Below are 21266 nucleotides of genomic sequence, written 5' to 3'. Positions count from 1 at the left end.
AACATCAACTTTTACTAAAAAAAAACAGCAGCAGCTATTGTGAATGACTGGTAAAACGCATTGCTCACAAAAATGACACTTTATTATGAAATAGTGACAGTTTATCATAGTAGTGACAGTATACTATGGTAGTAATTTTGATATTCCAGTAATTGAGTAGAAAATGAATGTATTAAGGAGATAGTACATATATTAATGCATTAAGGAGATAGTACATCAGAAATATATTTAATTATAATAAATAATAATATTCTTATAATCCTTTGTGTTAACACCATGAAAATTGTGTGAATGAACAACAAAGACCCATTTAAAGGAATTTTTTCTTCTTGTTTCTTTAGTCATTTCTACTTTGAATCAGCATACAGAAACACACACACCAAACTGAATAAAAGGGCATAAATTAATATACTGAATGGTCATAGATAATTAAAATCATAATGGATGTGTAGACCATCAATAATAGACTCTTAAGATAATTTTTAACATAAAACTTTATTCTGAAATGTCATGTACCAGGAGATAAGAGAAAAATAAAATTTATATTAAATTTGGCAAGTACACCATGTTACTTAGATATATACATATGTATGAATAAATTAAATGTTAATTACCATAACTTGATTGATATGGAAGCACAATTACTAATTACCATGCCTGCCACTTTCTCTTACTGTAACAACCTCACTCTAAATCTCCCACTAGTCCATTTTTTTTTTAAGTCTAAAGTATTCTTTATTTAATATATTTTTATTGATTTCAGAAGGAAAGGAGAGGGAGAGAGAGAGAGATAGAAACATCAATGATGAGAGAGAATCATTGATGGGCTGCCTCCTGCACACCCCACACCAGGGATCACACCCGCAAACTGGGTATGTTCCCTGACTAGAAATTGTACCTTGACCTACTGGTTCATAGGTTGACACTCAACCGCCGACCGGGATAAAGTATTCTTCAAAGCATTGTTCAAAATGCAACTTCTCTGAAGTCCTTGGATTTCTCCATCTACATGTAAAACTTCCCGTCTCTTAATTATCTCAGTAGATGACAAGATTCTACTGTTTACTAACTGATATAAGTAGGTCTCCACTCCTGCAATGCTGCAAGCACCTCCAGAAGATGCACGCATCTTGTTTATTTTTTAAATTTACCTTTATTATTGAAAGAATTATAGATATCCCCTTTGATTTTTTTCCCCATTGAACCGTTCCACCCAGCAACTATCCCTTCCAGGCCTTCGCCACACTATTACCTGTGTCCATGGGCTATGCATACATGCATATAAGTTCCCTGGTTAATCTCTCTTCACCCACCCACCTTCACCTTCCCTCTGAAATTCTTCAGTGTATTCCATGCTTCTATGTCTATGGGTCTATTTTGTTCATCCGTTTATTTTGTTCATTAGATTCTACATATGAGTGAGATCATGTGATACTTGTCTTTCTCTGTCTTATTTCACTTAGCATAATACATTCCAGGTCCATCCATGCTGTTGCCAATGGTATGAGTTCCGTCTTTTTTACAGCCTTGTGGTACACTTGCATATTCCATTATGCAAGTGTACCACATATTTTTATCCACTCATCTGCTCATGAGAACTTGCACTATTTCCAAATCTTGGGTATTGTAAATTGTGCTGCTATGAACACAGGGATGCATATGTACTTTGTAATTGCAGTTTGGGGTTTCTTATGATATATTTTTAGAAGTGTGATCACTCAGTTTAATGGGAGTTCCATTTTTAGTTTTTTGAAGAAACTCCATACTGTATTTCACAGTGACTGCACCAGCCTGCATTCCCACCAGCAGTACAAGAGGGTTCCTTTTTCTCCACATCTTTGCCAGCACTTGTCATTTGTTGATTTGTTGATGATAGCCATTCTGACAGGTGTGAGGTGATACATCATTGTTCTTTTAATTATTCGCATCTCTCTGATGATTAGTGACCTTGATAAATTTTTCATATGTCTATTGGGTATCTGTATGTCCTCTTTGGAGAAGTGTCTATTCAGGTCCTTTGCTGATTTTTAAATTGGATTGTCTTCCTGGTGTTGAGTTGAGTTATATATTTTGTAAATTAACACCTTACCAGATGTATCATTGGTGAATATGTTCCCCCACATAGTGTGTTCTCTTTTCATTTTGTTAATGGTTTCCTTTGCTGGTCAGAAGCTTTTTAGCTTTATGTACTCCCAATTGTTTATCTTTTCCTGAGTTTCCCTTGCCCTCTGAGATATTTCAGCAAAAATATTGCTGCCAGAGATGTCTGAGACTTTGCTGTTATGTTTTCTTCTAGGATTTTTGTGGCTTCACAACTTAAATTTAAATCTTTTATCCATTTTCATTATATTCTTGTGTATGGTGTCAGTTGGTGATCTGTTTTGTTTTTTGGTGTTTTTTTTTTTTTTTTTTTTTTTTTTTTTTTTTTTTTTTTTTTTGCACGTATCTGTCCAATTTTCCTAGCACCATTTATTGAAGAGACTACCTTTACCCCAGTGTATGCTATTTCCTCCTTTGTCAAATATTTATTGACTATTAAGATGTGGGTTGATTTCTGGACTCTCTGTTGTGTTTCACTGTTTATGTGCCTATTCTTATGTCAGAACTAGGCTATTTTCATTACAATGGCCTTGCAGTATAGTTTGATATTTGATATTGTAATACCTCCAACTTTGTTCTTCTCTCTCAAGATTGCAAAGGCTATTTGGGTCTACTTTGGTTCCATATAAATTTTTGGAATATTTTTCTATACCTGTGAAATATGTCCTTGGTATTTTAATAGGAATTGCATTGAATCTATGGATTGCTTTGGGTAGTATGGACATTTTAATGAGGTGAATTCTTTTTTTTCTTTTTTTAAATATTTATTGTTGAAATTATTACATAGGTCCTCCTTTTCCTCCCATTAACCTCTTCCAGCCCACTTCCATCTCACCCCCCACCCAGGCCCTTACCACCCCATTGTCTGTGTTCACGGATTATGCATATATATATACAGGTTAATTGGTTGATCTCTTCCCATCCACTCTCCCCTGACTTCCCTCTGAGGTTCAACAGTCTGTTCATGCTTTTATGACTCTGAGAATGATGTTAATTCTTCCACTCCGTGAACTTGGATATCCTTCCACTTATTTGTATATTTCTTAATTTTTTTCATTGTGAATAATGCATGTCTATATATTTTATTATTATGATCTGTTGTTGTTGACAGTATTATAGATATCCCCCAATTTCCTTGCCCACTTTAATCCCCCTCCTCCAAGCCCCTGTCCTACCCCAGGCTTTTAAGTCACTATTGTCTATGTCCATTGGTTATTCATATCTGTATATAAGTTCTTCGGTTAAGCTCTTTCCATCCATAAGCCTCCCTCCCCTCTGAGATATGTCAATCTGTTCCAAACTTCCATGCCTCTGGACCTATTTTGTTTCTTAGTTTATTATGTTCATTAGATTCCATTTTAAGTGAGATCATGTGATATTCGTCTTTCTCTGACTGGCTTATTTCACTCAGCATAATATTCCTAAATTTATTTCTTCAATGTCATATAATTTTCACAGTATAGGTCTTTTACCTCCTTGGATAAATTTATTCCTAGGTACCCTAGGAACCCTATTTTTTATTGCAATAGTAAATGGGGTTGATTTTTTAGTTTATCTTTCTGATATTCCATTATCAGTGTATAAAAATGCCATCAATATTTGGATGTTGATTTTGTATCCTGCATCTTTGTGGAATTCATTTATTAGATCTAGTAGTTTTCTATATACAATATCATGTCATGTTCAGATAATGTCAGCTTTACTTCCTCCTTTCTGATTTGGACGACTTTTATTTCTTCTTCTTGCCTGATCGCTAAGACTAGAACTTCCAGTACTATGTTGAATAAGAGTTGTGAAAGCAGACATCCCTTCCTGATCTTAAGGGAAACACTTTTAGTTTTTGTCCTTTGAGTATGATGTTGGCTGTTTTTCACATATGGCCTTTATTATGTTGAGATATGATCCTTTTATTCGCACTTTGCTGAGAGTTTTTATCATAAATTGGTGCTGGATTTTATTGAATGATTTTTCTACATCTATTGATATGGTCATGTGATTTTTATCTTTCATTTTATTTATGTAATATATCACATCTATTGATTTGCAAATATTGTGCCAAACTTGATCCTCAGAATAAATTCTACTTGATGATGGTATTTGATTTTGTTAAATTTATTGCTGGATTTGATTTGCTAATATTTTGTTGAGGGTTTTAGCATCTTATGTCCACCAGGAATATTGGCATATAACTCTCTTTCTTTATAGTGTCTTTACCTTGTTTTGGTATTAGGATAATTTTGGCCTTGTAAAAAGAGCTTGGAAGTCTTCCCTCTTCTTGAATTTTTTGGAGTAATTTGAAGAGTATAGGTGTCTATATAATTGGTTTTAACCATTGTTCAATATCCCTCTGACAGGTACCACTACAATAGAAAAATATGACCTCAGGACCAATACCTGGTTACATATTGGCACCATGAATGGCCGTAGGCTTCAGTTTGGAGTTTCAGTTATTGATAATAAGCTCTATATCGTGGGAGGAAGAGATGGTTTAAAGACTTTGAATACTGTGGAATGTTTTAATCCAATTGGCAAAATCTGGAGTGTGATGCCTCCCATGTCAACACATAGGCATGGCTTAGGTAAGAATTTGTTATATGGTTTATAAAGAATGTATAGTTCACAGACTATTTAAAAATTAAATTCAGCTGCATATTATTGGGATAGCAAATCCCGTAGTCAAAATGTCTCCAAAATGCTTAAAAGCTTAAGCAAATAGTCAAAGCCTTTAAAACTTTTTTCTTATTTCAGATGTCATACTTATTACAATGGATAAAAACTTTGAGAAGGATTATATTATTAAGGAACACAAACCTACAATAGAGTTTTGTTCCAAACTCAATTTAGAGGAAAGAGCACTTGATAATGGAGAGATGTGTTTCTAGCTAGATGAATCATGTTCCTTTCTATAATAGGCAAATCTATATTTCAGCAAAAAGCCAATGATGCAGATCCAAGGCAGGGAAAATCCACTTCAGTTGAGAGCAGCTCTAAGTTATATGTAATCCAGAGTTTATAAAAAAGTTTAGGAAAGATGCAGTGGAGACATCTAGAACAGTGGAGAACTTTGATTCTCCTAAATATCTGTTAGGGTACATCTTTGTTCATACTAGTCTTCATACATTTTCAATATCATAAAGTCTTTTGAAAAAATTAAACATAATAATTTCTTTGTTACTTTTTTTATTGATTAAGGTATTACATATGTGTCCTTATCCCCCTATTGCCCACACCCCGCTCATGCCCTCACCCCCTGGTGTCCTTGTCCATTGGTTATGCTTATATGCATGCATACAAGTCCTTTGGTTGATCTCTCCCCCTTACCCCCACCCTCCCCTACCTTCCAGATCTAGTTTTACACAGCTAAAAAGTGGCAGATCCAGGTCTGGTATCATTTGCCCCCAAATTATCTGATAAATAGTCTATTTCAAATGTTCAATTATATTAATTATATTCAGCTCAGTTGTGTCAGTGATTCAAAAACACAGCTTAGAAAATATATGTTACAGAGAAATCAGAGCAAGTTTTAAAATATATTGATGTTACTAAAGAGATAGATTAGGTGATGCGGATATACCTGAGAGCTCATTGAGATGGTAAAGAAGATGGGTGTGGAGGGAATTCATGTATACCCAGAGCAGTTGAGAAGCAGTTAGAAAGGGAGTATTTATAGTATCTAATATAACACAATTTTAAATACTCCTCAAAAACCCTATTTAGTTATCTGATGAGAACCTTTTTCATCCCTATAATCAAGAACAGGCATTAGAAAGACAACAGTTAGCTACATTTCTAAGATTTATCTAAGATTCAGTCATATCTCATCTACGTCTTACTTTAAAAATGGCATTGAAATTATGCCAGAAAAATTGATTTCCCTTATCTATCACATCCTCAGAAATGATGTGTTCCACTACCTCCTTTGGCTTCAGTATGACAACAATGATATGTTCCCTTGATAATGGTAACTATGCCTGAAAATTTTATTGGGTTAAAATACCATATTTAGTTTCATATCAAGATCAGTAATTATTCATGTGTGCACATAAACATTTAAGAAACAAAAACAAATTTTAAGCAGTTTGTTGCTTGCATATAATAGCCATTATATGTATTATACCTAGGTGAGTCCTCATGCTGTTTTTATTCTTTAGGTGTAGCCACACTTGAAGGACCAATGTATGCTGTTGGTGGTCATGATGGATGGAGTTATCTAAATACTGTAGAGAGATGGGACCCTGAGGGACGTCAGTGGAATTACGTGGCTAGTATGTCAATTCCTAGAAGCACAGTTGCTGTCGCTGCATTAAACAACAAGTGAGTAACCCAAAACGTGCATGGTCTTTGCTCCTAGGTCATGTGCTACAGCACTTCATTGATGTGATCCATCAATCAAAAACATTCCCAGACCCTAGACGGTTTGGCTCAGTGTATAGAGCATCAGCCTGTAGACTGAAGGGTCCTGGGTTCGATTCTGGTCGAGGGCACGTATCTCATCTCGGTTGCAGGCTCCTGGCCCTGGTTGGGGGCATACGGAAGGCAACCAATTGAGGTGTCTCTCTTATATCAGTGTTTCTCTCTGTCTCTCCCTCTCCCTTCCACTCTCTAAAAATCAATGGAAAAAATATCCTCAGGTGAGTATTTAAAAAAAAAAAGCATTACAAATGACCAGAATATCCTAGTTATCAATTATAACAGGCTTTTCCAAGAGACATATGAAAAAATACTCAAAGTCATTTATCATCTAAGACAGTGGTCAGCAAACCACGGCTCGCGAGCCGTGGTTTGCCGCTCTGTTGACTAATGAGTTTGCCGACCACTGATCTAAGAGATGGAAATTAAAATGACAATGAGGTGTCACCTCACACCTGTCAGAATGGCTACCATCAATAATCAACAAATGACAGGTAGTGGCAAAGATGTGGAGAAAAGAGAACCCTGGAACACTGCTGGTGGGAAGGCAGACTGGTACAGCCACTGTGGAAAACAATATGGAGTTTCCTCAAAAGAATAAAAAATGGAACTCCCATTTGACAGAATGAACCTACTTCTAGGAATATATCCTAAGAAATCAGAAACATCAATCAGAAAGAATATATGCACCCCTATGTTCATAGCAGCACAATTTACAATAGCTAATATTTGGAAACAGCCCAAGTGCCCATTATCAGATAAGTGGATAAAAATCTATGGTATATTTACACAATGGAATACTATGCAGCTATAAAAAAAGAACTTTACCATTGGCAACAGCTTGGATGGACCTGAAGAGTATTATGCTAAGTGAAATAAGCCCATCAGAGAAAGATGAGTATCACATGATCCCACTCATATGTGGAATCTAATGAACTGATGAACAAAATAGATCCAGAGACACAGAAGCATTGAACAGACTGACTGATTTCAGAGGGAAGGTGAGGATAGGGGATGGGTCGGGAGTGATTAACCAGGGAACTTATATGCATATATGGACACAAACAATAGAGTGGTGAAGGCCTGGGAGGGGCAGGTGTGGGATGGATCAATGGGAAAAACAAACAAATAAACTAAAGGGACATCTGTAATACTTTCAACAATAAAGAGAAAAAGAATAATAACAGGCCTTTGTTGGAATTCTGCCTTCATTATGATGGAAATACTTGTCTAAAATGAAAATTTAATTAAATATTCTTTAATCCCTTGCTATTCAAATGTGGTCCTGGAACTAGGAGTGTCAGCATCACCTAAGATCTATTTAGAAATGCTGAATCCTAATCCCTCTTTGGACCTTTCAAATCATAATAGGCATTTTAACAAGATCATCAAGTGACTCTGTGTGCTCATTAAATTTGAGAAGCACTTCTGCATTCCATTCAAACCAATCCCAGCTTTACCTTCAAGAAGCCTCCATTTATTACATAATAACTTATTCTTGACTTATCAATACTTTGTTGTCTTTGTAATAGGGCAAGTTTTATTTTTTGTTCTTTACCATATACTGTCTTGAGTATTTAGGTTTCCCAACTCTAGAATTACATCTGGTTCCATCTTTCTAAATCTTTCCTACTTCCTGATTACTTGCCTATAAGGACAAGTTAATATATTAAAATCCAATGATGTTAGAGGTTGCTAAGAGCTTGAATTTATTATTTATTTCAATTAATCATATGTGATTTTTGACAAGAGACCTTTGGAGACAATGACCAGCATAGAGGAGGGACTTGAATGAAGAGAAATTTAAACATCAGGCTGGAACAAGTGGCAGGAGACAGCCTTGTGTGTTTGTACTGACCATGCGTCAAGCCAATACCTCACATAAATGGGCTCAGTAGATGGATTTTAGAACCTTATGCAAGAAAACGTAGGGAATGTCTATAGTTAAGGGGAGACCTAGCCTTAGAGTGTCTTAGAGCTTAAAATACTCTGAAATCTGTTTATCCTGGACTGACCTGAATGATTATCAGGTGACTCAGTAACAATCTCCTACTTATTACCACCTATCACAACTGAACATGAATGGCAGTTATAGACATAAGGCTTAGTAAAGTTTATGGAAGAAATGTTAAAGCCACTATATCTTTATGGGGGAAAAAAGTTTTTTTTCTTGGTTCTATTCTATTCACTTAGTCATTTATCAAGCTAACATATTTCTAGTGACAATTATATATATTTTTACTAAATAAAGTAGTTAATAAAAACAACAGGGATTTTAATGCTAGGCAATTGAACCTAGGTAAAATTGTAAGGTTGTATTTAATGAGGTATAATTGACAAATATTAAGAATATTTTTACTATCTCCCTTCTTTCTCTGTACATAATTTCCCATGGGATCTTTTAATCTATTACATCTAAGTAACTTTCACAAGTTTGGAGTAGGGTAGATCTATTATTTCAAAGTAACTTCCACAATTTTGGAGTGGTAGACCTTATTGTGCCTTCCATTCAAAAACTCAGACTGTCTGCTAGAAAATCTTAGGATATCAGAATACACAGAATGAGGAAAAAGTAGGTTTACAGTTGTGAGTACGCAAAACAGAGTTTATTCTTGTATTGTTATTTATTATTATATTATTGTTATTTTCCATATGAGCAACTGTACACCTGCTTTTGCCTACCCTGTATAGTCAGAAACTTAAAATGGTTTGTGCAAGGTTCTTTCACTTTCATTCTATGCATGAATTGGAAAAACACAAATTTCTGTATTTTTTCTTTCTAGGCTGTATGCTATTGGTGGACGTGATGGAAGTTCCTGCCTCAAATCAGTGGAATACTTTGACCCACACACTAACAAGTGGAGTCTGTGTGCTCCAATGTCCAAAAGACGTGGAGGTGTGGGAGTTACAACATACAACGGATTCTTATATGCTGTTGGGGGTCATGATGCCCCGGCTTCTAACCATTGCTCCAGGCTTTCTGACTGTGTGGAACGGTAAAATATTTATATTTATTTATATATGTATTTATTTGGTTATTTTTTTTTAGAAAAAAATAGTCTGCCAGAATATAGTTTTCCAAATAAGTATTAATCATTTCAGAGGATCAGTCAATTTTAAAATTGCATACTTACTTTTAGGCTTAAAATATTTTGAAGAAATCCTCCTCGTTATGTGTTTTAGACCCACGAAAAAAATATATAAAGAGAATATGCTGTTTTATTATTTGATAGTCACCCTATAAAATAGTGAGACAAAAGGAATGTAAGAATAAATTAATTTTACACCAAGCTATATCACTCAAACTATTCACCAGCTCAAATCAAAATAACTTTACTGTTTAAAAAATCAATTATCAAAAGAAAAAGACTTACCACCATATAACATACAGAAAGAATTTCCTAATGGTGTTGTTAATAATGTTCTGAACAATGAGTATTTAAGTATTTATTTTCCCAAAGGTAACTTCTTTGAATGGGAGACATTTATTTAAATGAATAAAATATATGTTTGTTAAAATCAGTCACATGACTGTAGTTATATCATTTACATTCTCCTTAAAGACAGAGTACCTATATGCAAACATAATAGTAAAATAATGTATAATAATAAAAGCTTAATATGCTAATTAGATCAGACAACCTTCCAGATGAAGCCAGGACTGTGAGGGAATCCCGGGTCCCGGGTGCCTGCCAGTGGCCGGAGGGAAGCCCGGGTCCTAGGTGCCAGCGGCCAGAGGGAAGCCCGAGTGCCGGAGGCAAGCCTGGGTCCCGGGTGCCAGAGGGAAGCCAGTGCCGTCAGCCTGGGGAAGGAAGCCTACTCTTGCACAAATTTTGTGCATCGGGCCTCTAATATTAACATAAGACCAAATGAAAAACTTATAGTCACTAAAGTTATCATAATTCACAAGACAGAGATCAGTATGGGATGGTGTCCTCTAAAGAAATTCATGGAGTAATTAGAATTTATAGTTTGTAAGCATACAAAAGAATGGATGGGATTGCAAGTATAGGGAAAAATACAACCAAAACTATTGGTTGTTTAAATATGTGTTATATTCTTTACATATATTTTTAGATATTCCAGTCTTCCTCTGCTGTTGATTTATAGTTTAATTTCACATTGCATGTTTTCAAACTCTTTTAAATTTATTCATACTTGTTTTGTGGCCCAGCATGTGGTCTCTCCTGGATAATTTTCCTTGTTTACTTCAGAAAAATGTGTATTCTGTTTTTTGGGAGTAGAATATTTTATATCTATATTTTTAGGTTCAATTAATCAATAATGCTGTTCAAGTCTCCCATGTACCTACTGATCTGTCTGTTTATTCTATCCATTATTAAAGGTGGAGAACTGAGCACTTTCATTGTTACTATAGTGATTTCTCCCTCCATTTTTTCAGTGTTTGCTTCATATATTTAGGAGCTGTGCTGTTTGGTGTTCTTATGTCTATAATTGTTACACATTCTCTATCAATTAACCTTTTTATCATTATATGATGTGTTTCTTTTCTCTTGTAACAGTTTTCGTTTTAAAGCCTATCTATATATACAAAATCCTAAGTGACTGAACAACCAGAACAACCGGTCAACCAGTCGCTATGATGCTAACTGACCACCAGGGGCAAATGCTCAACACAGGAGCTGCCCCCTGGTGGTCAGTGCGCTCCCACAGCCAACCTCCCATGCCAGCCAACCTCCCCTGGTCCCTACCACTGACAGCCAGCCAACCACCCACAGTCCCTTTCCCTGACAGCCAGCCAACCACCCACAGTCCCTCCCCCCCTGGCTGGTCCCTCCCCCCAGCTAAGGCTCTGGGCACTGGAGAATCTGGGTCTGGGAAGCCTGTAGGAGGAGAGCGACTGTGACACTGATAGAGAGAGAGCAGATGCTTGGAGGGGGCAGAAGGGGCAAGGCAGCAGCCTAACTACAAAGATGTAAAGTAAGCACCACTGCCATCCTACCTCTGCTACCGCACAGCGCCGCTCACCTTTCTGCCACCCATCAGCCACTTCTAGCTCAGCCCGGTGCCTTTCCAGGCTCCCAACTGCTGATTGGCTAGCGCTCCTATGGCAGTGTGCCACCATTGGCCGAAGTCAGCTACCTATCATGCTTGGGGGTGGAACCCCGAGAAATTGTGCTGCTGAGGTAGGAGAGAAAACCTCTCTGTCTGTCAGCAACTCCACCCTGGGGAGAGTGAGGTGGCCTGAGTGCAGGCAATGAAGCAGAGCTGTATTTCCACCTCAGAACGTAGCTGGTGTTCAGGCCATTTTGGGATGCTCTTTCTGTGGTCTTTGCTTGCTGCCACCTCAGCACATCTACACAACTAGATTGGGCCAACCTCCTGCGGTCCCTTCCCCGCCCCCCATGCACAAATTCCTGCACTGGGCCACTAATCCTATCTAATAAAAGAGTAATATGCAAATTAACCATCACTCTGCTACACCCACAAGCCACGACGTCCACCAGCCAATCAGGAGCGAGTATGCAAATTAACCCAACCAAGATGGCTGTGGCCACAAAGCGATCAGGAGGCTTGGGTTTCCCTGGTAATGGAGGAAGCCAAGCCTTCCGCACACCCTGGCAGGCCGAGGCCTCCACTCAAGGCTACAAAGTTTCAATTATAGAAGATAAATAAATCTCAACAAAAATGGCGGCAGCCACAGAACTGTAGAGAGCAGGAGGCTTGAGTTGCCCTGGTGATGGAGGAAGCCAAGCTTTCCATAGCCCTGGCCTGCCTTGGCCTCTGCTTAAGGCTATAAAGTTTCAATTATAGAAGATAAATAAATCCCAGATGCCAGGGCCTCTGCTTGGATCGCCGGGGGGCGTGGCCGGCCTGCAAACCACCACAGGCCCCTCACCCAGGCCACCCCATGCCCCAAGTGAACCCCCACCCTGATCAAGGACACCCTTCAGGGCAAACCAGCCTGCCCCCACCCGTGCACCAGGCCTCTATCCTATCTAATAAAGAGTAATATGCAAATTGACCATCACTCCAGCACACAAGATGGCTGCCCCCATGTGGTCAAAGATCCTACCCCCATGTGGACACAAGATGGCCACCAAAAGATGGCCTGCAGGGGAGGGCAGTGGGGAGGGACCAGGCCTGCAAAGGAGGGCAGTTGGGAGCGATCAAGCCTGCAGGGAAGGGCAGTTAGGGGTGACCAGGCCAGCAGAGGAGGTAAGTTGGGGGCGACCGGGCCTGCAGGGAAGGGCAGTTGGGGGGGACCCAGGCCTGCAGGGAAGAGCAGTTGGGGGGGACCAGGCCTGCAGGGGAGGGCAGTTAGGGGTGACCAGGCCTGCAGGGGAGGGCAGTTAGGGGCAAACAGGCTGGCACCGGAACAGTTAGGCATCAATCAGGCTGGCAGGGGAGTGGTTAGGGTGTGATCAGGCTGGCAGGCAGAAGCGGGCGGTTAAGGGCAATCAGGAAGGCAGGCAGGAGAGCAGTTGGGAGCCAGCAGTCCTGGATTGTGAGAGGGATCGGGCCGAAACGGGCAATCGGACATCCCTTGAGGGGTCCCAGATTGGAGCGGGTGCAGGCTGGGCTCAGGGACACACACCCCCGTGCACGAATTTGGTGCACTGGGCCTCTATTTGTGTATAATATCAGTAGAGTCACTCCTGCTCACGTTTGATTACAATTTGTGTGGAATATCTTTTTTCATCCATTTACTTTTTTACCTATACATTTCCTAATATCAAAAGTGAGTCTCTTGTAGACAATCTCTTATAAAAAGAGTCTTTTCTGCCAAGGTATGCCTTTGATAGATATTAATTATTTAGAAGGACTTATATTGCCATATTTTAATTTATATTCACATGTCATACCTGTTTTGTATTTTAGTCCTCTCTTCTTGCCTTCATTGTGTTTGGTTTATTTTTATTTGTGACAAGCTTTGATTCCTTTCTCAATTTATTTTTTGTGTATTCTATAATTATTTCTTTTGTGGTTATCATGAGGATTACATATAACATCCTAAAAGTTTACCAATATATTTTAAATTAGTATCAAATTAATTTAATTGCATAAAATCATTCTATTCTTACAGCTCTGCCCTCTCCCCTTCTTTATGTTATTGACATCACAAATTGTATCTTTATATATTGTGTAACCATTTGCATGCTTTTATAATTATTTTCATGATTTTGTTTTTAAGACATATAGAAGAATAAAAAATGTAAATGCAAACCCAAAATAACTAGTTCATTTTATATTTCTCTATGTATTTATCTTTAGCAGAGAAATTTATTGCATTTGTGTGACTTTGAGTTACTGTCTAATATTTGTATATTACAACTTAAAGGACTTCGTTTAGAATATTTTGTAAAATAGATCTACTAGTAATGAACTCTTTTGACTATTGTTCACCTGGGAATGCTTTAATTTTTCCCTTCTTTTTGAAGGACAGATTTGCTGGTTATATAATTCTCAGTTGACAGGATTTTTCTTTCAGGAATTTAAATATATATATATATTATACCATTGCCTTCTGTCCTCTGCTGATAAATTTGCTAATTATCTTTTTTAAAATTTAATTAATTTAATTATATATCTTGTTATTATTTAAAGTATTATATATGTTCCTTTTTTCCTCCATTGACCCTTTCTAGCCCACCCCACCCCCTGCCCTAAGCCTTCAGCACACTATTGTCTGTGTCCATATGTTATGCATATATGCATACAAGTTCCTTAGATGATCTCCTCCACCACCTTCCAGCTGAGATTCCAGTCTGTTGTATGCTTCTATGTCTCTAGATCTGTTTTGTTCATCAGTTCATTTTGTTCATTATATTCCACATATAAGTAAGATCATGAGATACTTGTATTTCTCTGACTGGCTTATTTTGCTTAGCATAGCACTCTGAAGGTCCCTCCATGCTGTCTAAAAGGATAACAGATCCTTCTTTTTACTCCTGGATAGTATTCCATGGTGTAAATGTGCCACGACTTTTTTACCCACTCATTCGCAGAAGGGCACTTGGACTGTTTCCAGATTTTAGCTATTATAAATTTTGCTGCTATGATCATAGGGGTGTATACATTCTTTCTGATTGGTGTTTTGGGTTTGTTAGTATATATTCTTAGAAGTGGGATCACTGGGTCAAATGGCAGTTCCATTTTTAGTATTTTGAGGAAACTCTATACTGTTTTCCATAGTGGCTGCACCAGTCTACATTTCTACCTCCAGTGTACTAGGACTCCCTTTTCTCTTCATCCTCACCAGCACATGTCATTTGTTGATGTATTGATGACAGCCATTCTGACAGGTGTGAGGTGTTGTTTTAATTTGCATTTCTCTGATGATTAGTGACTTTAAACATTTTTTTCATATTCCTCTTGGCCATCTGTATGTCCACTTTGGAGAAGTGTCTTTTTAGGTTCTTTGCCCATTATTTTTTTAAATTGGATTGTCTTCCTTTTGTTAAGTTGTATGAGTTTCTTATATATTTTGGAAATTAGACCCTTACCAGATATATCATTGGCAAATATGTTCTCACATGCAGTGTGCTTTCTTGTTTTTTTGTTGATGGTTTCTTTTGCTGTGCAGAAGCTTTTTACTTTGATATAGTCCCATTTGTTTATTTTCTCCTTCATTTTCTTTGCCCTAGATGTACTCCCAAACATATTGCTATGAGAGATGTCTAAGATTTTGCTGCCTGTAGTTTCTTCTAAAATTTTTATGGTTTCATATCTTACATTTAACTCTTTTATCCATTTTGAGTTTATTCTTGTGTATGGTGTAAGTTCGTGGTCTAGTTTCATTTTTTGCATGTATCTGCCCAACTTCCCAACATCATTTATCCTAGTGGAGGAATAAGTTTATAACTATTTCTCTTCACTTCAGTATCCATTTTAGTTCCACTACAAGGAGAGATGGAAAAACAAAAGGGAAAGACATTATGCTATTTTAATTTGAAAGAGATGCCATGACTAACTTTATCCTATATAATAAAAGGCTAATATGCAAATCTACCAAACAGCAGAATGACTGGTCACTCTGACAGGCACTGACCACAAGGGGGCAGACGCTCAATGCAGGTGCTGCCTCCTGGTGGTCAGTGTGCTCCTATAGGGGGAGCACCACTCAGCCAGAAGGTGGGCTCACAGCTGATGGGTGCAGCGGCGCTGGCAGGAACCTTTCCCACCTCCGTGGCAGCACTAAGAATATGGGGAGCAGGCCTAAGCTGTCAGTCAGATATCCCCCAAGGACTCCCGGACTGCAAGAGGGTGCAGGCCGGGCTGAGGGACCCCCCCACCCCCTCCCTGAGTGCATGAATTTAATGCACCAGGCCTCTAGGGTTTAATAATATCTCCTGTGTGTCTTTACAGATAGTAACCATATTACAATTTTTTTTCTTCGAAAGATTCAACATTCCCCAAATTTCTCTATTTAATTAAGAAGTATCCAGATAATATTAACATTAGCCATATTTTTAGTATTAATTATCATGCATATGCATGACACTCGGGTTTTGGTTGCAAATCTCTAAGGAAATCTTTTTATGATTCCTGGTTCACCATTCATACATGTGTGTACTCTTATGCTGACTGCAGCCTCAGAGTATAACAACAGCAATTGTGTTGAAGATGCAGCTTAGCTAAACCTCACAGCTATGGATTATCTGGTTCTGGGTTTATAACATCAGAATTTAAGGTGATATGCTACGTGATACTAAAAAATATGCTCTGGACATTGAGGTGATCTTAATTATTGAAAATCTCAGACATTAGTAAAAATATTATTGGACATAAGGTCAGATCAAATAGAAGCTGGAATAAGATGGTTTAGAATATGATTAAAGAGATTAAAAACTAATAAGAGGGGTAATAGAAATATAAGGAAATTAGTGGAAGCTAATTAATTAATGTCTCTTTGTAAAATATATCTTTATTATTAAATTTTACAAATAAACCAATATAAAATCAAAGAGCATTTTCATGTATAATTATAGGAGTTTTCTTTTACTGTTCACTTCTTTTAGATTTTTGTATTATGTATTTTTAAAATATAGACTTCAAATTTTAGGAGAGAATTCCTGGTGAAGATTTTAATTGATATTACTTACTGAATTATCTTTCATTTTGCTTAGAGGAAGGTTTGGGATAAAAAGTGAACTTCAAATTAAAATGGAAATAATCCTAGGCTCCTGCAAAGATAAACAGGAACTCTCAAAGGGGAAAAATATAGAATAAGGCTGTGGCCACTCTTGCCAAAAATAGTATTAAAACCATGGTACGACATTCTATTAAACTAAAAAACAATTATATTCAGTCCTTCCAGTGTGATTCAGTGTTTGAGCATCAACGTATGAACCAGGAGGTCATGAGTCTGATTCCAGGTCAGGGCACATGCCCGGGGATGCTGGCTTGATCCCCAGTAGGGGGCATGAAGGAGGCTGCTGATCAATGAATATCATCATTGATGTTTCTATCTTTCCCTCTCCTTTCCTCTCTAAAATCAATAAAAATATATTTAAATTAAATAAACAATTATATTCAGATTTACTTAAAATGTGAACTCTCATATAAGCAAGATCAGGCATCTCATTTATAACTTTGATATACAAAGAATAAGAGAAAAATGAGACCAGCATAATAAATGAGAGAGGGAACAGTTTTCACACTTTAAGACACTAATAAGTGAAATTTCCTCATAGAAAATCTAAGTACCAACCAAAGAAATGCATGCTCTTTTTGGAAAGAAAATACATTTTTATATGCTTTGAGTGTCCTCTGGTGGCTGAAGAGAGTTTTGTCATGTACTTATCTTTCACATTTACTAGTTAGACCACACTTGATATTTATAAGGTATGTTAATTTGTTATATTAGATAAGTATACGTTTTATTAAAGCCTATTATTTTTTATTTTAATACTATATTGGACTTTCCTTCTCAATTGTATTCCTAAACCTCTTAAGGTATGATCCAAAACATGATTCATGGTCAACTGTGGCGCCTCTGAGTGTTCCTCGAGATGCTGTCGCTGTGTGTACTCTAGGAGACAAACTCTTTGTGGTTGGAGGATATGATGGACATTCTTATTTGAATACCGTTGAGTCATATGATGCACAGAAAGATGAATGGAAACAGGTACTCTTATTAAAAGTATTCAAATTGGTATATTTCAAGTTTTAATAAAATATATTTTAAAATATGTTTGAAATTAGTTTCATTCTCTTCATCTTTAGGGTCTAACCAGATTCATTTCATGAAATTTGTAAAACATGCTTTATCTAAGCTATAGAAAACTACTAGATGATCTAATTGATCATTAGTAGGATCCATCAGTATTTATATGAAAGTCAGTCACTTGACATTATGTAATTATTTCTTTCACATTATAGTGAATCAGATTCAACCACACTGGACTGTTACCTGGGCTACATTTTCCCTTGTCTTTATGCAAGGTGAAGGTTAGACCAGAATAGCTAAGGACTTTATCAACTCTAATATGCTATATTATGCTAAATACAGAATTCAAGAGCTTTACTATTTGGCCAATTTCCTATGTATATATTATGACTTGAGAACCAAAGAGCAACGTCCTCATCCATAAATATCTGCCCCTTCTTATCACTGGTGCCCAAGAAGGAAAATATTTCAATCTCCTCCTTATAGAAATTCATAAACTGCAATAGTCGTAACTTTTAATCAGTCACTCAAGAAATTTAGTGCATAGTAAGAGACTGGAATTAAATCCTCTCAAAAGTTCTGGGCATTTAACAAAAGAAATTATAAGGACAGTATATAAGCTGGGGCACTGAAAGGACATCTCGAGGATGCTCAAGGCAAACTTGATGCTTGTGACAGCTTTTCTAGGGATAGCTCTAGATTTATTCCAAAATACCTAATGGTGGTTTGTTAATTAAATAATTGGTTAATAAAAATGAAATATGATTAACTCTTCACCATTTCCACAAACATGCAAACCTTGTATTTGGTATCTAATTTCACCTTTCCTTATACTGATTTCCTGCTGCTCTGTACTCTACATAGTGTGTTGGTTACGGTTCTAAATATATGTTAATGCAATGATACCTGATAATGGGTCTCTATCTCGTTCCTTCAACAACTTGATTCATTAAGACCCTTGAAAATATTCAAATCATTCCATGTTGGTTGTATCAATGCTTAAGACCAACTAGAAATGGAAAAATATTTTAGCAAAGAAGTTAGGTCAAATACAATAATCAAAATGATTGTCTAGGTGATGGAATTTACTTTTCTGAAAATTGTATGCCAGTACTTAAGATGCCTAGATTCTGTCCTGGATTTTCACTCTTTCATTGTGTGATGTCAGAAAGAGTGAAAGAGAACAAATAATGGAGTTATAACTTCTATATGACAAATTATTTTCATTTATTATCTCACTTAACTCTAACAAAAACCTTGAAGGATAAGTATTATTTGCTGTAATTTTTCAAGCAGGAAAATTACCAGAGAGGTGAAATTTACTCAATATCTCCTGCTCCTCAATCTCATATGTACATCTTTCTAAACACTATGTTTTTTTTTCTACCACACTGGACTGTTATCTGAGCTACATTTTCCCTTGTCTTTATGCAAGGTGAAGGTTAGACCAGAATAGCTAAGGACTTTATCAAATCTAATATGCTATACTATGCTAAATACAGAATTCACTTGAACATCAGTTCTTTTCCTGTTTTTGTTTCCTGTGTTAGGAAGTTCCTGTTAACATTGGAAGAGCTGGTGCATGCGTTGTGGTGGTGAAGCTACCATAAAGCTATCTCATCAAATGGGGAAAAACTGGATAATTTTAAGAAATGAAGTAGAAAGAAGAGAGGAGGAAGAAACGTATTCTTTCCTTCAATTAGTAATCAAACATAAAAATTCTTGCATCGTTTTAATATGTAGTTATGATTGCTCTCATTTGCGAAACCAAATCAACTTTTAAACATGAATTACAAGTAGGTGTTAAGATTGTGTGGTGTTACAGCTGATAATATACATGGAAATCTGCTCATCTAGATTTAGCCTCATTACTTTAAGATGTTTAAAAGAAATTGATAGTGGCCAAAGTATGAAAGGCTTTAAAAGCATTGTTAATTTTTAAGTTAAAAGTCTGAGAAATTAAAAATGTTTTCTATTTCAAATAAAGGTACTCTATTATCTGGACCACAACTAATATAAACAGAACCTCTAAAGCTTAAAATATAGTCTGATTTTCAGTAGGACATCCTTCTCTTATTCAAACAATACCCCCAAATAAATAAATAATACCTTACATATATTAATGGGAAGCTTTTACTGTGTTGACAAGGAAAAAAAAAAAAACATGAAAAACTCATTGGCATAATTTGTTATGGTGATCACAATATATTAAAATTTTCACAAACTTACTCTTTTCCAGTACCATCTTCCAGAACATACATATAAATTTGGTATTACTTAACATGTTGGATTTGTTGCCAGTGAAATATTACGGTAATTTTATATACAAAATCTATACAATAAAATAGTGAATATTTATCATATGGACATTACCTGTGACTTCTGCTGTAAAATGTCAGGGTCTCACTTGTTTAGAAAGTAATATTCCCCTCAAACATTTCTGTGAACTCTGCCAACAACTACCATTAATTTTAACAAGTTTTTAAAAACAATTTTGAAGTACAATAAAACTGAGAAAATGTTCTATAATATCAACACATGGAAACACAAAAATGTTTGATATCCTTGGCAAATTCTGTATTTATCTTTTATGTAGCAATACATGCTTTTCTGTTAATGTTATATTAATCCTGTAGAAAATGTTAAGGATATGCATACTACAATAAACATTTTTAAATTTAAAAAAAAAACACAAAACCGTTAGTTGGGTTGTACTTTACCTTTAAATTTTTATTGCATTTATCCCATTATAAAAATATTTAAGATAAAATGTTGAAAAAACTTCTTTATGAAAGCAACTTTTCAAGTAAATGTACAATTTTAGAATTTCTGCAATATATTCTTTTAAACAGGTTTTGTATTGTAGTATGTGAAACCAACAATGAGACAACTGGAAAAATAAGGTGAAGTGACTTGTCTTAAACCACACAGCTACTACTGTAAAGCCATATTTGTTTGAATCCAAAGCACATAAACGTGATACATGAATATCATAATCCTCTTCCTGAAAGAGATTCATTATCTTAATGTGACTGTGGAGAAATAGAGAATGAGACACAAGCATTAATTAGTAAAGCTCATGATTGGTCACATATTATTGTTTCCTCTGGAGGCTTTTAATTTAATATCCAGCATCATAAAAATGTTCTGGACAAAAAAAGGTAGTATGCCCAAGGAATTTGCAGAATCTGGTTCATCAGCCACTGGAGGATGAAGTTGTAACAATATTTACAGTCATCAAAATAGGCTGAAACAAGGCTGTGCCAATAAAGAAACCTCAAAATTTTATTGACTTAGCAGAGCAAATGTTTATCACTCATGTAAAGTCTGATTCAGGTTGTGTGTGTGGGGAAAAGGGGGTGTTAGCATGGGTTGAAGATAGAAATGGACTTTCCTTCATATTGTGACTTAGAGATTTGAGTTCTCTACATCCTGTGACACCAATATCCCAAAATGTGACCTCCAAGACCACTAAAACCAGAGAAGAGAGAGTGTGGAGCAGCATAGTGACTTTCAAATTCCTTAGCCGAGAAGAAACATACACTCATATTTCATTAAATACAACCAGTCATGTTTCACCCATTAATGAGAAAGTGGTAAGGGAGAATAGTCTTCATGTTTA

The 21266-nt window shown here is 36.4% G+C and overlaps 1 protein-coding gene across 1 annotated transcript in view; it reads left to right on the top strand.

Moving 5' to 3' along the window:
* The window catches only part of KLHL4 (kelch like family member 4), a 94946-nt gene extending 74017 nt beyond the window's left edge, over window positions 1-20929 (top strand). Inside the window, exons 7-11 of the mRNA XM_080653355.1 lie at window positions 4455-4679; window positions 6252-6414; window positions 9294-9506; window positions 17431-17602; window positions 19195-20929. Of these exons, the coding sequence (XP_080509481.1) occupies window positions 4455-4679; window positions 6252-6414; window positions 9294-9506; window positions 17431-17602; window positions 19195-19254 (833 nt within the window). The 3' untranslated portion in view covers window positions 19255-20929. The remainder of the gene's footprint in view (window positions 1-4454; window positions 4680-6251; window positions 6415-9293; window positions 9507-17430; window positions 17603-19194) is intronic.
* Window positions 20930-21266: the final 337 nt, after the last annotated feature.

This window comes from Plecotus auritus, assembly GCF_963455305.1.
Source record: "Plecotus auritus genome assembly, chromosome: X".
NCBI classification, from domain to species: domain Eukaryota; kingdom Metazoa; phylum Chordata; class Mammalia; order Chiroptera; family Vespertilionidae; genus Plecotus; species Plecotus auritus.
The sequence above is the reverse complement of the archived record's forward strand: the minus strand, read 5'-3'. Positions and strand labels throughout refer to the sequence as shown.